Source organism: Crocodylus siamensis, chromosome 4 (genome assembly GCF_052110815.1).
Source record: "Crocodylus siamensis isolate JL-2025a chromosome 4, ASM5211081v1, whole genome shotgun sequence".
NCBI classification, from domain to species: Eukaryota; Metazoa; Chordata; order Crocodylia; family Crocodylidae; genus Crocodylus; species Crocodylus siamensis.
The window spans coordinates 154143561-154159893 of record NC_143398.1 but is presented as its reverse complement, the minus strand read 5'-3'; the positions used below and the strand labels follow the sequence as shown (position 1 = coordinate 154159893).

Below are 16333 nucleotides of genomic sequence, written 5' to 3'. Positions count from 1 at the left end.
AGGCTGAACAGGTTAAGGTCTTGTAGCCTCTTCTCACAGGGTCTGATGTGCTGTCCTTGGATCATGTGAGCGGCCCTCCTTTGGACCCTCTTGATGCTGTCCACATCCCTCCTGAAATGCGGTGTTCAGAACTGGGAGCAGTACTCCAGCTGCAGCCTGACCAGTGTCACAGAGGGGGAGGATCACCTCCTTGGCCCTGCTTGTGATGCATCTGTGGATGCAGGATAAGGTCCGGTATAGCCCTACTGACTGTGTTCTCGCATTGTCGGCCCATGTTCATCTTGGAGTCAGTAATGACTCCAAGATCTCTTTCTGCCACTGTACTTTTGAGAAGGGAGTTCTCCAACCTGTAGGTATGTTGCTGGTTCCTACTGCCCAAGTGCAGCACCCTGCACTTGTCAGTTTTGCATCCCATCCTATTTTTGTTCGCCCACCCCTGTAACCTGTCCAGGTCCTGCTGTAATCTGTCCTTCCCTTCTAGCATGCTCATCTCACCCCAAATCTTGGTGTCGTCTGCAAATTTTAAACAGGCTGCTCTTCACCCTGTCGTCCAAGTCGCTAATAAAGAAATTGAACAGTGCGGGCCCAAGGACTGAACCCTGGGGGGGACCCCATTGCCCACTTCCCTCCAGGCCGAAAATGACCTGTCCACCACCGCTTTCTGAATAAGACCCCTCAGCCAATCTGCAATCCATCTGACTGTGTAGGCATCAGTGCCACAGTCACGTAGCTTTTTAATGAGAATGGGGTGGGAGACAGTGTCAAAGGCCTTGCTGAAGTCCAGAAAGACTACATCCAATGCGATACCTGCATCCAGTGATTTTGTGACCTGATCATAGAAGGCAATCAGGTTGGTCTGACAGGACCTGCCCCTAATGAAACCATGCTGGTTGCCCTTGAGCATCATCCCCACTGCTGGCCCTTCACAGATGTGCTCCTTGATAATCTTCTCAAAGACCTTCCCCTGGATCGAAGTAAGACTAATGGGCTTATAGTTGCCCGGTTCCTCCCTCTTCCCTTTTTTTAAAGATGGGGACCACATTGGCCTTCTTCCAGTCATCCGGCACCTGGCCAGAGTGCCACAAGTGCTCGTAATCCCGTGCCAGGGGCCCCGCAATAACTTCTGCCAATTCCCTCAACACGCTGGGGTGGAGAGCATCTGGACCTGCTGATTTGAAAACGTCCAGCCCCTCCAGAAGTTCTCTAACCCAGTCCTCCCTGACCCTAGGCTTGGTGGAGTTTCCCCTGAGTCCGTCCTGAATCTCGGTAGGGGAGTCCCGGTCCCTGCACAAGAAAATAGAGGCAAAGAAATTGTTAAAGAGGTCTGCTTTCTCCTCTGGTGTGACCACCAGATTGCCAAGCATATCCTGCAGGGGCCCCACATTACCTTCCTCATTCTCCCTATGTATTTAAAAAAGGACTTTTTATTATCTTTGATCCTTGATGCTAGCCCTAGTTCTGTATCTGCCTTTGCTTTCCTAACAGCCCCCCTACAGGCCCGAGCGGTAGAGATATACTCCTCTTTGGTGATAGGCCCCTCCCTTTCACTGGGTGTAAGCCTCCTTTTTGGCAATCGGGCATTCACTAATGCCCTTGGTGAGCCGGGGGGCTTTTGGGCACTCTAGCCCGCTTTGCTTCTTGTTGGGATTGTCACCCTTGGGCTCTGAGTATCGTCTTCTTAAGGAATGACCACTCATCTTGGGCACCCAGTTCCCCTACTCTCCAGGACCCTAGTGCCTCCCCCACTAATCTCCTCAGCTCACTGAAGTTGGCCCTCTTAAAGTCTAAGGCTACAGCCTTGCTACCAGGCCCTTGACATCCTGCGCTGGATGGTGAATTCCAGCAAGTGATGATTGCTATCACCCAGATGGTTGAGGACCTGGAGTCCCCTCACTAGGTCATCGCCTATGACCAGGTCCAGGTCCAGCAGGGCATTCCCCCTGGTAGGACTGTGCACCTCTTGGGTTAAGTGGAGGTCCTGTATCTCAGCCAGGAACCTCTGTGAGTGGTCTGACCTGACTGACTACTCCTCCCAGCAGATGTCCGGGTAATTTAGATCACCCATGACAACTACATCCCTTGCCTTAAGTGCCTCCGCAAGCTGACCCAAGAATTCATGGTCCAGCTTTTCCCCTTGGTTGGGAGGTCTGTAGTAGACCCCCACCGTTAAGTCTGTTTCCCCACGACCCCCCTATATTCTGACCCAGAGCTCTTCAGCCTACCCCTCCTCTGATCCCATCCTGCTAGTTGAGGATGTATATTGCTCTTTGACATAGAGCGCCACACCCTCGCCCTTCCTCCCTGTTGTATCCTGCTTGTATATCCTATAGCCCCTAATGTTGACTGCCCAGTCGTGGGATGAATCCCACCAGGTTTCTGTGAGCCCTACTATGTCTGGGTTTGAACAAGCTATCTGAAGGGTGAGTTCCTCCTGCTTATTCCCCATACTACAAGCATTGGTATAGAGGCATTTAAGGCCTTGAATTGGTGCATATGCTACCCCCCGATTCTCAGGACTGTTTGGACCCCTGCTGCTTACCTGGGTACTCCTTGTGTATGTCACCTGTCTTGGTTGGGAGGTGTCCTCATGTCTTCCTGTGGCCCCATCCCCCAGCAAAGCTAGTTTAAATCACGCCGCACGAGATCAGCCAGCCTGGAAGAGAAGACACGCTTGCCTTTAGGGGAGAGGTGTAGCCCGTCCCACCCAAGCAAGTCCCCTGCATGAAAGTGTGGGTCATTATCCAGGAACCCTAGGCCTGCCTGGCAGCACCAACTCCATAACCGCCAGTTGACCTCGCCAATGCGGGCTTCTTGTCGCTGTCCTCACCTACCCGCCAGGAGAATACCACCTGTGCCCCCGTCTTGTTGAGCTTGTCCTCCAGGGCCTCAAAGTCCTTCATGATGCGGTCTGGGTTGCCTCTGGTCACAACATTTGTTCCCATGTGGATGAGAACCGCGGGGTACTGGTCTGAGGGTCAAATGTTGGCCGGGATCCTTTCTGTGATGTCCTGAATCCGAGCCCCAGGCATGAAGTAGACCTCTTGTGCCATGGGGTTGGGTCAGCAGATGGGACCCTCCACTCCCCTTAGGATGGAGTCCCTGATGACAAGGACCTGGCGATTCCTTCTCCTGATGTTCCCTCTCTGTGCCGTCTGTCATACGTGGAGTGGCGTTGTCCCTGCTGGAGGCATCCCCTTCGTCCTTCTCAGTCATGGCTGTCAGGGCCTTGAACTTGTTCCTCAGTTGTACCTGGGGAGCCTCCACCATGCTAGCCTGAGCTTCTGCCTCTCCTGTGTTGAACAAGTCTCCTGGGGGGACCATACTCTGGATTATTGGTCTTGCAGTGAAATATGAGTCAATTTTGTCCTCTGCAGCCCTGATCCCCTGCAGCCCTGATCCCCTCAGCCTGGAGCTCCTGTACCTGCTCCTCCAGAGCCCCAAGTCAGGCACAGGAGGGACGGGCAAGGGAATCGCCAGCCCCTGCCCCTCCCCCCCCAACAGCTGCCGACCCTACCAGGAGCTCTGTCTGGGTACAGGCCTCAGAAGAGCCCACGGCAGGCGGAGCCACCGGGGTAGGGCCCCTAGCAGCTGCTCTCCGCATCCAGACCATGCCTGCGGAGCTGAGTCTGCTGCTCTACCTTGTTGGAGGTGCCCTTCCAACCTTATGCAAATGCCAGCGCGCCCTTACAGAGGAGGTTGGGATTGGGTGGGCAGGTGCCCTCCTTGCCCTCTTTCCCTCCCCCTCCCTGCAGTCTGCCCCCCCCACAGTGTCTACCCCTCTCCCCCTTTCCTACCTGATACAACTCTGCCTTCATTCCCTCCTTGGTCGCAGAGCACATGGGAGCACGGCCTCTGCTTGGCCTCACAGCAGCCTTCCAGGGTCAGAGCTGTGCTGCTGCTGACTGGCTGGGTAGAGCACAGAGTTGCTATGTGATCCATGCCCCAGGAGGGAATCCAGCCAGAGCTGGATCTGTGCCTGATAATAAGTGGGGGAGGTGATAGTGGTCTCGGCTCAGGGTCAGAGTTGGAGCTGCAGTAGCCACCTCCTCCCCCCTTTCAAATCCACAGTGAAGTGCTCCCCCTCTCATGCTGAATGGATGCGGAAAAACCTCTTTCGTTAGATTCAGGTAAATATGGTAGTTGATGTCTTTCCCTAAATTAGAGTATAATGGGTTTGAAGCTCAATTAGTGGCAACCATTGTAATATTACTGCACTGGAAACTGCATGCTTTTGGGATATGTCTTTATTATCATAGAGATAACAGTGTTCTTCTTTTGCAGGGTAATCATTTTGATCAATATGAAGAAGGACACTTGGAGATTGAGCAAGCATCTCTAGACAAGCCTATAGAATCGGTAAGCTACACATTATCATTTTCATCAGCTCAGCAGCAGAATAGATCATGATCGGATGGTACTTGATGTGAATGCAGTTACATTGGGTAGGGCCAGACACTCTAGTGGAAATAATAGTTCAGGAATATTCTTTTCTAGTATACTTGCATGCCCTGTGTTAATGTTAAGTGTGTCTTGGATTTAGACTTTTTAATTAAACTTTTTAATAATCTAGGCAACTTTAAAATGTTTCATCTTGATACAAGAGAAACTAAGTGAAATAATATATTTACTTATGGAAGCTAATCTTGTAAAATATTGATAATTTAAATTAATTTCTCAACAAAAAGTTTCTGTGAGCCTAATGAAATGTATTTTGATCCTTTTTAGTGTGCATTTCCTGAACAGTCAAATTTATAAACTAATGTGTAGAATAACTCTTAAATGATAACAGTAGTTTAAGCAGTGCGGGGAATTGAATTTTAAGTATGTTGCAATACTAATCTTAAAACTTTCCATATAAGTTTACTTAAATAAAACATAACTTTGCTTCATATTTCATTTAAAAAAACATTTTATTTTGTTGCGTTAGGTATGGGAACTAATAAGATTAGTGTGTGTAGAATGGGGAAAATTTTAGCTTTTTGGCCTCTTTGTTGTTTAAGCTTCTTAAACTTTTGATTTTATCTTTTTGCCCAGCATCTTTTGCTAGTTTCAGATGCTATAAAATTATGCAACCTAAATTTCATCTGTAGATTCAGTGTGTAATATCAGCCTTTAGATGCAAATATTCTTTGGCACTCTTAATGGAGTAGGAATAAAACTTGCAATGGAAAAATAGAGAAGCTTAATGGTGATCTGACTCAGGGTAGGTTTCTTTTTAAAGACTAGCATTTCTCAGGTAGTTCTTCCCCTCAAAGAAATTAAAATTGACTCTAAAGTTTCATTCAATTAGCATGTGCACTTTTAACCTGTAGCCTTAGCAAAGGATCAATATATATTTGCATTCCTGTATAGGTTGGTGTTGTGTGTGTTTGTGTGCGTGTTTAGATGTTTACAAAAATTTACACAACTTGGGGTGTTCGACATTTTTCTTCCACAGCAGTTGGCCCATATTAGCTAAGCAGCCATGATCTGGTTTGTATTGCACGGTCTGCCTTTTTTTTTAATTTCTTCTCTAGGGTTTCCTTTCCCCTTTCTTATTTCTGTTCTTCTGGTCCAGTGAACACTGCATATAGTACCTACTGTCTTAATGTGCTGGCATGATGCTAGATTTAGGCATGGCAGTAATTGATGACGCATGAGATAATGCTGCAGAGGGGAGAATTTGTATTTGATGTTCTGCTGAATAATTCAATCTGTTAATGTGACAGAAGAATCCTAATTGAAATGCCAAGCCTGTTTCCCTATGCAAATAAGATGAAAACTAGCTAGAGTTGATATCCTGTTCCCTACCACTGTGGAGGTTATCACTAACCAGGTTATTCAACTATTATCTGCAGGCTAGACCAGTATTTCCCCCCTCTTTCTCCTCTCCCTTTTTGTGGGGGAGAGAAGAGGAACAAAAGAAAACACATGCAGTCCGAAAGAATATTTTAATCTGTGACAGTGTTAAGGAATAGTTGTCTGTAAAATCCATTGTACACTTAAAAGTACAAAATGCTGAGCCAGATGCTAAGTTGCAGATCATCGTGGAAGCCCTATGTATTTAATATTCTGATGCAAATGAAGACTTTGTACAGCATCAAAAAATCTAAAATGAATTGTAACACAAATAGCTTATTTATTCATACATTTAATTCAAATGTTGAAAGTCTTATTAAATCTGAATATTCAAACTTTAGTTTGTAATTTAAGGTTAAAAAATGTATCTAGTTCCATTCTACTGTTTAATCTTTAGCAGCACATTTGATGGAGAAAGCAGGCATATAGTTTTTCTTTTTAGAGAAAAACTAAAATCAAACCCCAAACCTGAATGGTTTTTATCTAAATTGTCACATTTTCCCTCTGTAGAAAAATCCAATTTAAAAACAAAGTAAACATTTTTTTAAATGAATGGATTGTATTAACTTGCATCAGATAGTCAAAATATACTTTTAAAGGTTATTCTGCTAGATGCACAAACTTCTAGGCTGTATGTTAGGTTGAGTGAGACATGTGCTTTTTAGAAAGAAATATTTTAGCAGCCAGTTGTCTGATGCCCTGCCTTCATAATTCAGATATTTCAGAGGACAGCTACTAAATCCTCTTATAGGGATAAGCTCTTCTTATTTTTAATTTTTATTTTTAATTGAAACAGGAGTTTAAAACCAGGTTGGTTGCCTTTATTTCTTAGAATAGGAAATTTTACTTTTCAAAAAAATGAAAATCTTGTCCTCTTCAACAAATGTGTTACTGGTGCTTTTAAGAAAACAGTCACATCTGCTAATCTTAAATGATCTTTAACCATTTAAGTGTATGTAACAATTTAAGCTCCTACATTTCTGACAGATTTGGGTATACCTAAAATTGTAAAACTACAATAGGTTTTAAAAAATGAAATGGGTGTTAATTTGTCAAAACCAGAGCTTTCTTGCTCTGTTTCTCCTACAAGTGTTATGTCTGTCACCTCAGGCAATGTGAGGTATCAGTTCCTCTCTGCTTTGGGTCGTTTTTTATTTATTTATTTCATCCGCTCTTTCAGAAGTTACAGCCAATAATTCAGACTGAGAGGTGAGCACAAGGAAAACGCTTTCAGATATTTAGTTCTGACACGTGTGGTATTTATCATTTTCAAGTATAATGTGCATTACACTTTATGATTTTAAATAATTTTCTTACAAGATTCAGTTTGCCTTTAGGTAAGGAACTTGGTAGTAATGCTTAGAGTCAAGGTCTGTACCACTGGAAATCAATGGGAGTTTTGCCATTTTCCATGGAACAGAATTGGATCCTAAATGTCTTTATGGAAAAAAGGAAATTATTTTTAGCAATGACAGTTCAAACCATTTTTAAATTGCATTTTAAATTGGAATTGCTATTGAGAATTGAACTATATACTGCTAAATAAATGCATTTTCTTTAAGATTTCCATATAGGGTTTAGATTTGTAAAAGAGAGAGAGAGAGACAAGACTAGTAGCTATAAGACCCTTTTGGAAATTCTAAGGGAGAATGGCTTCGCTTACAGCGTACATTTTGTGCATCTCTGCTGAATTTAGTTCCATCTCTGCAGCATTATCTGTTGAGAGGTGCTGACTGTATTGCTACAGCATGCAACTCAAAGGTGGCTGGAAACAGGTTTGGGAGTCTACAGATCATTACATTCTTGAAACGTGCCTTGAATTAGTGTAATAGCAGTTTAAAAAAAAGAAAAAAACTAATCTATAGCATCTGGTGTATGTGAAGATCTACCTTTTATGCCTCCTTTAGGCTGTAGGTGACTCGGGGTTAAGACTGTAATTGCAACAAAGTATTTCTGTGGAAATGTAGAATGGGAAATAGTGATTTGGAATGCAGAGGTAAAATGATGAATGAGAAGTTTTAGGCTCATAGTTCCAAAATATAACCAGCTGAATGATATCAAGAATTATTTTTCTTTCAGATTAAAACAGGTCGATATTTTATAGCACTTTGTTGACAGGTGTTTTTAAAAACTTTTCTTAATAAGGGCTCCCCCCTGCATTTTTCTACAACTAAATGTGAACCAGCTAGTTTCATTGCATCAAATAAAATTTAAAAATAGTTAATTGTAGAGTCATGCAAAAATGCAGGTGGCTAGTAGTTATATGCCAATTATATGGATATAGGGTTAAAATATTTTTTCCAACAATGGCATTAGACTCTTGTCTTTATGGCTGCAGATCATACTTTTTACAGAGAAAAATTCTTGGCCTAATTTAAAAGGTGTGAGGTAATCAGTGGTTACTAAAAATTGCAAGCGCCGAGCACTTTTGAAAATATGACTCTTTCTATAAAATAAGTTTTATAGAACAGGTTGCACATTTTTGCTTGAAATGTGCTAAGAAAGTGTGCCAAGTCCAGGGATGTGGCATGGAAAGCTACCAAGTATTGTGGCTGAATCCTGATTGTAGGATAAGCATATGGAATCCATATGGCCTTCATGCTAATCATGTTTTGCTGAAGAAACTTGTTTTTGACAGTTTAATCTTTGTCATGATAATGTGACTTAACTAGAAGTTTAGTAGTACCCTGGGAGTACCTGTGCAAAATTCCCAATGCTCTCTGGAGCAGCAGAATGTCAGGGAATAAAATAAAGTTGTCATTGTTGCAGGTTAGATGGGAGACTGCATATGATCCACTTACTCTTAAACTTGTTAGTCTGTACTTGTCATAACTAATATCCTGTTCCTTTCTAGTTCTATTCAGTTACCTAAGTAGGTTTTTTAGCTACACCAGGGTTGAGAACTCCAGTTATTAATTGTTGAAGAGCAGAATTCAGCCAGCTCATCTAGAGATCTGCTGTAGCATGTGAAGTTGGGCTTTGTTACACTGCATAACGGTACAGATCTGTGGACTCCAGTAGTTCCAAAGTGTTACTTGATAAGGCTGCTGATTTGACATTTAGCAGTAGCCGTATGTGGACGATGCTATAAATAACGTGCTTCTTGAAGCTGAATGGTGTAGCATTACTATTTGGCTTTTCTCTCTAGTCTTCATTGTGTCATCTGTAGCAAGCTATAGGTTTTGTTTTGGAAATCTTTTCAACCTCTTGTTTGCATGGGTTCAACCAGTAGCATCCAGTCTTTGCTTTTAGATTCCTTAATACACAGTCAGCACAGCTTACAATCCACTCAAGAGATGTATGTTGCCATGTCAGTTCTGAAACAGACTAATAGTATGAAATGCATGTCCCTGGAAGGGAACAGGGGAGATCTTGGGGAGAGGAAGAAACCAAATTAGCCATTGGCATATCTGTAACACAGTTGAATTCACTTGATGAAATAACTGGCATTGTATGAGGTGTACCATAACCACCAGAATCCTTCAAGTCACTTTCATTGCATTCATATGAGTTTATATTAATCAGGGTACCATGATCGGGAATTGTTGGTACTACTGAAAAGTGATCGGAGTGGCAGTCTTATGTTACAACATAAAACTGGGACCTGGAGAAGCCTAGAATATTGTTTTTGGCTCTCCCTGATTTGTGTTTCCTTGGACAAGTCACTTGGGGCAAAATTTTCAAAAGTGAGGTAGCCAACTCCTATTGACTTTCAAACAAGTTAATAACTTTTGAAAATGCTTCCTGTGCTTTCCTGTCTCTAAAATGGGAATGATTACTTTTCTTAAAGCGCTTGTAGGAGAAGCAACTGTAGCATAAGATAATGTTAAAATACTTTGACAATATTTTGTAATATATCTTACAAGTAAAAATTCTGAAATTTGTTATGTATTGGGATGCCCACAATTCATCACAAAAGACAAATATCACAGCGTTTGCTATATGCATGTAGCTGTTTAAGTTACACAGTCTTGATTGCCTGTGGACTCCCTTGTATCATAACTTGTTTAAACGCCAGTTGAGTGTTTTTGCTCACTTGGCTGCTGTGGCAGCTTTTATCGTGACTTTGCTACAAAGAGCTCTGAATTGACACTTTATATGTTAGAAGAATGATGTCTGTCTGTACTCTGAGGTAGGAGTTATTTTCGTGGACTGGCAAATAGCACTTTTTTGGAAACCATTACAACTACTCAGAAAGGAGAACTTCTACTAAATAGGGTTAATTTATTCAAAGGGAGTACCAGTTCTCAACAGCAGTAGAAGGCTTTTGTAAGTAAGAGATGATTTTTTTTTTCTCCCTAAGAAGTGGACAAGGGAAGATTAGTAGTATTTTAGAAACATGATCAAAGCCAACTACAATCCTTTGTGATGCTATATGGGAAATTCTTGTGTGATTTTAATACTGCCTTTCACATCAGAGGCCAGTTGGGGGAAGGGGGGAAAGTTAGTGGCATGAGAACCACGGTAGCTTACTGTTCTCTGTGAGCCTAAAAGTTTTGTTTCTTCCCCAACCCCCATCCCTACCTAATACCTGTCTTTTAAGGCAACATTTAAACTCTTCAAGAGTCCTTGCCAGTCCCTCTCAGACAGAAGTCTGTGGCAACGAAGTGGAAGGAAACAACGGGTAGAATATGGTAGTGAACCATCCTTCTTAGTCTGCTCAGTGCATAGGCCTCACCTAAAATTTAATACCAGACTCTTAAAACTTTTTTTCTTTTTAATTATAACAGACTACTATTTCAACTGATTATTTTAAACTATTAAATAGTTTCACTGCTTAGTAATTTTCAAAAAATGTGTTTAACGTTACATCAGAATTTTTGTATATTGGATGGTATTGTGAAAAATGCCATCTCCTTCCTGGAAACTGAGATGCAGTGAGAAACAGTAAGATGCAGGCATGAAGCCATCATTTTCAACTTATCTTAATCAACTTGTGACCATCTTCTTGAGTGGTTTTGTAAAAGTGGTGCTAGTGTGTATAACCTTTCTAAATTTTTCTTTTCCCCTTTAACATTTGTTTACCCCTTCACTGTGTCAGTCACAACACACCACTCTTGAATCTCCCAGCTGGTCTTGACTTGTTGAATTTTATTTTATGCTTTCACTCTTCTTTAATAAATACATTACTTGCAAGCAGTGAATTGAAAACAAAGCAAAAGAAAAAAAAATACCATTAGTGATTGGACAGTTTCTTACTTTGTGTTACATTTAACTGTTCTTTTGACAGCCCAGTTTTTAAAGCCAGGTTCGTATGGAAATGCTTTCACTCCACTTGCACTGCTTTTGGAAATAGCATACTGCTTCATCTGTCTGTTTATTTTAGTGCATTCATAACACAACACAGTCAGCACAATGTCTCATCTCCACTTAGCAAAAGATGGTATGATAGTTTTTGTCCTTTTTAAAAAATGCAGCCATTTTTGTCAGCATCAGCTTTTTAAATCTGCTTTGATAATCCTTTGTCAGATAAAGTTAATGTGTGATGGTAGAACCATTATAGTGCAATACCCACAAAATCTTTGAATTACAGCCCCATTTTACAGAGAGAAATGTGCAGTTGTGACCGTTCCATAAACGGTCTGTCATTTGCATGTACAGGTAAGTTTTCATATGCCTTAAAGCTTAAAATGCTTTTCCATGTTGTTTATAGTTTGAAATCATAATTTTTATTCATCTTCCCTTTTGCTTCTGCTGATTTTAAAAATTTATTTCCAGGCATATCATTCCCATCATTCCTTGTTTTATTTTTCAATGTAGTACTCATTACCGATTCATCAGGCTACCCCATAAAGTGGGAGACACATCCACCCTTTCCTGGGAAAAATGAGTGAGACACTGTCTTCTTTCTCTTGTATATCAAAAAAAAATATGCTTTTAACTCGGTAGAAATTTTTGAGGGGAAAAATCTGCCCCCACGCAGCTGTCAGGGAAGGGTCTTGTGTTCTGTAGGCCTCTTTGACCATTGCCTTGCATACTATGCATTCATCCTCACCAATGGAGACTGAATGTAAAATGCTGCTGTTCTGATGTAGGGCATTTAATGATTACTAAATTATTATTGAATTCAATTTGTAGTATTTTTATTAGTTCATTTTAGGATACAATGCATCATTGAATATCACAGCCATGCAACTCATTATAACTCATGATACTACTCATGTAGTTGGTTGCATAATTAAAAAGCCCAAGCTGCATATTGAAAATTGAGCAGAGAGGCTAATAGCTACAATCTGAATAATTGAGAGAGTCTTTGTTTGAGAGGCTTACAGAACTAGTTTGCTAACTAATTGTTTATTGATCTCTTTCCTAGTAAAAGGGTAAACTGATCAATAGGACAGAATCAGTTGGCTTCATAGTGAAAAGGATGCCATTAGCATACTTGTGAAGGACTCCTATGTAAAACACAGTGAACTCCATTTAGCCCCACTTGAAAGCTGACATTTAATTGCTGCACTAGTAACTTTCGACTTTATTCTGAACTAGTTTTTTTCTGTTGGAAGATGAGACATTATGCTTATTGTTTCCCCTACATGCACTAATGGTTCCTTGCTGTTAACTTATTGCTAGGCCTGTTTCATTCTAACATCTTAGTATTTTTGTTAGATTACATGTGAAATGCATCACCCAGTCTGTGCTTGAGCTCATTTTATTTTAATTGATTTACACTTTTTGTTTTACTAATCTCACTGTTTTTTTCAGTTTAATATTGGCTGCATGCTAGTTTATATATATACATATATATAAAAAACAAAACAAAAAACCCAATCAAGTCTAGCCTGGATTTTGCTATGATTGTGTTTTGGTTTCTAGTGGTGGGGCAGTCTTGCACTTACAACTTACTCAGTATTATAAAAGCCTGACACACAACAAAATGACTAAACATGATGTAGATTTTCTTTACAAAAAATCTTAAAGTGGTGCTGTCTAGGTGATGGATATGATTGTATTAGCTTGATTTAATGCTTTTTAATGCTTTTTAAATGTCAATTTTATTGGTACACTTTATTTTCTCCCACATTTGCTTTTTTTTAAACTTTATGCACAAAAGTTGCCCAGCACACCATCAGAAAGTGACCTTCCCTGATAGCCTGTCCCCCTGGAAAAATTCTAGCCAGCAATTTTTGACATTTGTGTCTCCCTTTTATTGGGCATATATTGCCTTTTCAGTAGCATTTTTTGCATGCATATATGTAGATTATCTCTTGCTCATCACATGTTTAAATGTCATTGGGAAGGGAAGAATATATTATTGGAATATTTTTGGTTTGTTTTCTCTGTTCTGTCTGTCAGGATAATATTGGACACCGCTTACTCCAGAAACATGGGTGGAAGCTGGGCCAGGGATTGGGAAAATCGCTTCAGGGTAAGTTCAAAACCTTGTGTTTGAAAATCAGATTCAACACCTGTTTCAGTTTTAAAAAACGTTTTACTTTTTATTTCTAGATTAGTTTTCTTTCCCATTGTTAATTGGGTCAAACAAGCACACTGTTAAGTTTCCATGCCAGCAATTCATAAGTGGAAGCTGCTGCTTCACTTAAATGATTTTAGCTCAGACATGGCCTATGTGGTATGGGGTGTGTGAGAGAATCACTGTTTGGCTTTTTTGGAGGGGAAGAAGTTAACTGCCTGCTTACTATCAGGTAGTTTGCACAACTTCTAAAATTACATCATTATTCATTTAGCTGGAAGATGCAGATACTTGGTATTAAAGGAAACCTGAAAGTACAAAATTGATAATAACTCCTGTGAACATTTCAACATGGTGTCAGAAGCCATTAGAAGGCAAGTAAAAGGGTCCAGTGGAGGCTGAAAACAGTGGCAGAGGTTTCATATGGATGGAAGAGGCTCATTTCTGGTTTCTCTAGATGTTGTTCAAGGATTTTACTAATTTCCACTAACTCTAGCAGTATGTTTGTTCTGCATATACTATGTCCGCTTCAGACATTTTAAGTGCTAGTTGGCATCAATGTATATTAGAGTGCCTGCCATCTCTAGTCCAGATTTTCTGTGCAGTTACACTAGAGAAGCCTGATGGAGTTGTACCAGTTTGAAGGGAAATATTTGACTTGTTACCTTTAACTAGTGGATCTGTTTTGGAGAGGTCCTTAAGCTAGGTTGAAAACAGGTATTTGCAATTTCATCTCTGATGTGACCCACTAGAGAGAGAGGTGTTGCAGATGTCTACTGAAGACTTAATGAGATCTTTAAACTGCAAAAATGCATGTTCCTAGTTTGAACCAAGGCATTCAGTAAGTTATTTTCAAGTATGTGTGTGTAAACAGGACTTTATTGGTGATCAAAATATTCCTCTCTCTAACATGGTTTTCGTTCTTCTAACTCCAGCGCATGATACTTATGGGGAAATGAATGTAACTGACACACCTTGACGTTTTGCTTTGTCATGGAGTTCACTGAACATGTGATAATGCTAGTCTAATCTCTTTTTGTTACGTCTCAGATAGCACTGTGTGTATCAGAATTATGGAGGCACCAGGGCCCAAAGATACAGGTCGAAACTTCCCATTGAAAGAGAGGGAGAGAGAGAGATGCACATGCACATGCCACATACACACTTGTGATACCTTAGTGCCTAGGAGCAATATTAATGGACCCCACTGGACTACACCAAGAGTAGAAATAGGTGATTAAGTGTATGGTCTCTGGACAAGGGAGAGGTGCCATGGATGCCTCATGTAAAGGGAACTGGAGCCTCCATAGGCTTACAATAAACATTTGAACTCTTGGTTACTTATCCAGACCGAGATTTGTCCATTGTGGGTATCGAGCCTTTGAATCTGCTTACTCTTTGCCTGCTGTGTGTTTAAATCTCTGCGTATTCAAGCTGATCTAAAATTTCAGGGAAATTATAGATCCTAAGACTTGTTCTCCTACCTCTTCCTACTTTGAAATGAAAGTGAAAAGGTAAAACCATCCTAACCCAGTTTGGTCCACCTCTGATACTGTTGAGAATTCTTTAATGCAGTGGTTTTCAATGGTTTTTTTTTTTTCATTTGGAGACCCCTTTGAATTATAAATATGTGCATTCACATACTTTTGATCATTGTTATCTTTTGCAGGATGCTTAGACATAATCCTCACACTTGCAGGGATCCATGGACCACACGTTGAAAACCACTGCTTTAATGTGTGCTTTGCAAAGTATGGAAATTTTGTGGCAGCTTTCATCCAAGAAGGTTATAGTATTGTTTATACTCCTTGCAGATAAAACAGCAGCTCTAGTAGTGGTGGGGTGGAAGGTCCTGTGTTTCATAATTGCTGGTGACATCATGAGGTCCTTCCCTCTTGCTGATTAGCAGAATCTTGTATGGTATGTCTATGGCACTGACACTGTTGGTGCTGAGTAGTTCTTCTCTCACAGTTAAGTTGTCTTTATTTCCCCTTTTTGTTTTTGCTTGAATCTTAAAAATAAAAAATAAAAAAATATGAACACCAGCAAAGAAACAACAGCCCTGCTCAAGTTTATGTAAGCTTGAGGAGTAAAACCACTTTTAAAAGAACCAAAAATGGAAGAGAATTGCCAGAAAAAAACCAACCAAAATAAATGTCACATTTCCAAATCCTTATAAATAAGAAACACAGAACAATGATGGCAGTACCTGTCATACTTAATGCAGAGTTTAAAGCCCCTTTAATAGCTTGTAAATGGAACTACTGTTTATAGCTATTGTCACATTTTACCAGTGATAGTTAAAGGTCCATTTTTCCAAAATCCCTTGTTGTGAATTGCCATTTAACACTTGTACTTGGCTACAGAAGGCTCTTGATTATTTTATTGTTATGTAGCCTAGTTAGCTTTGCATATGTTGTTGGCCGGGATTAGTTCATACCCCTTTCCATCTGATTGACTTCTGCAGGTTTACAAAGGTGACAAGTAATGTGGTTTCTCATTTGGCTTTTAAAACTGATTCTAGGCATATGAGCCAAGGGCTTTCCCCCTCCCGTCCAGTCAATGAATTTAGACAAAAATTTTGTTACGTTATAACTGCCAATCATTAATATTGCACCTCTTCTCACAGGGTCATGCCATTAATGCTCTTTCCCTCCTGGGCTCCTTTAAGAAGAAATTGTCAGTATAAATCTATGCCTCGGAGATGGATTAGTTTGCTGGGGATTATCTGACTGTAAACCAGCAAGTAAAGGGTGTGTAATTTTGTATCTTCCGTTCTTGGATGGTAGCTGGAAGTAAATTCGTGCTTAACAATTATTATCAGAGCAAGTGGATGTTATTGTAGCACCAAGTAACTTATGCAATAGCTCACTCTACAAGTTCCTAAAGTAAATTGACATTGATGCTGTTGGAGTTAGTGTGCCACAAAATATTACCCCATAGAGCTGTCTTTGCAGCTGTTTTTGTAGTGCTGATAGAAAGCTAGAATTGCTTTCAAGCAGCTATGAATCGGTCCTTAGTAAAATGCCAGTTTATATTCTTACTGTGTTTGAGTGGTAGATTCTTCTCTACCCCTTTGGAAGT

The 16333-nt window shown here is 40.6% G+C and overlaps 1 protein-coding gene across 2 annotated transcripts in view; it reads left to right on the top strand.

Annotated features, from left to right (window-relative positions):
- GPATCH8 (G-patch domain containing 8) overlaps positions 1-16333 on the top strand; it is a 71146-nt gene that overhangs the window by 20284 nt on the left and 34529 nt on the right. Inside the window, exons 2-4 of one of the 2 annotated variants that reach the window (XM_090044288.1) lie at positions 4282-4356; positions 11069-11086; positions 13132-13204. Coding sequence is in view for 1 of the 2 variants with exons in the window: in XM_090044287.1 (XP_089900413.1) it covers positions 4282-4356; positions 13132-13204 (148 nt within the window). In the remaining variant the exon portion in view is untranslated. The remainder of the gene's footprint in view (positions 1-4281; positions 4357-11068; positions 11087-13131; positions 13205-16333) is intronic. The other variant, XM_090044287.1, reaches the window with a different exon arrangement.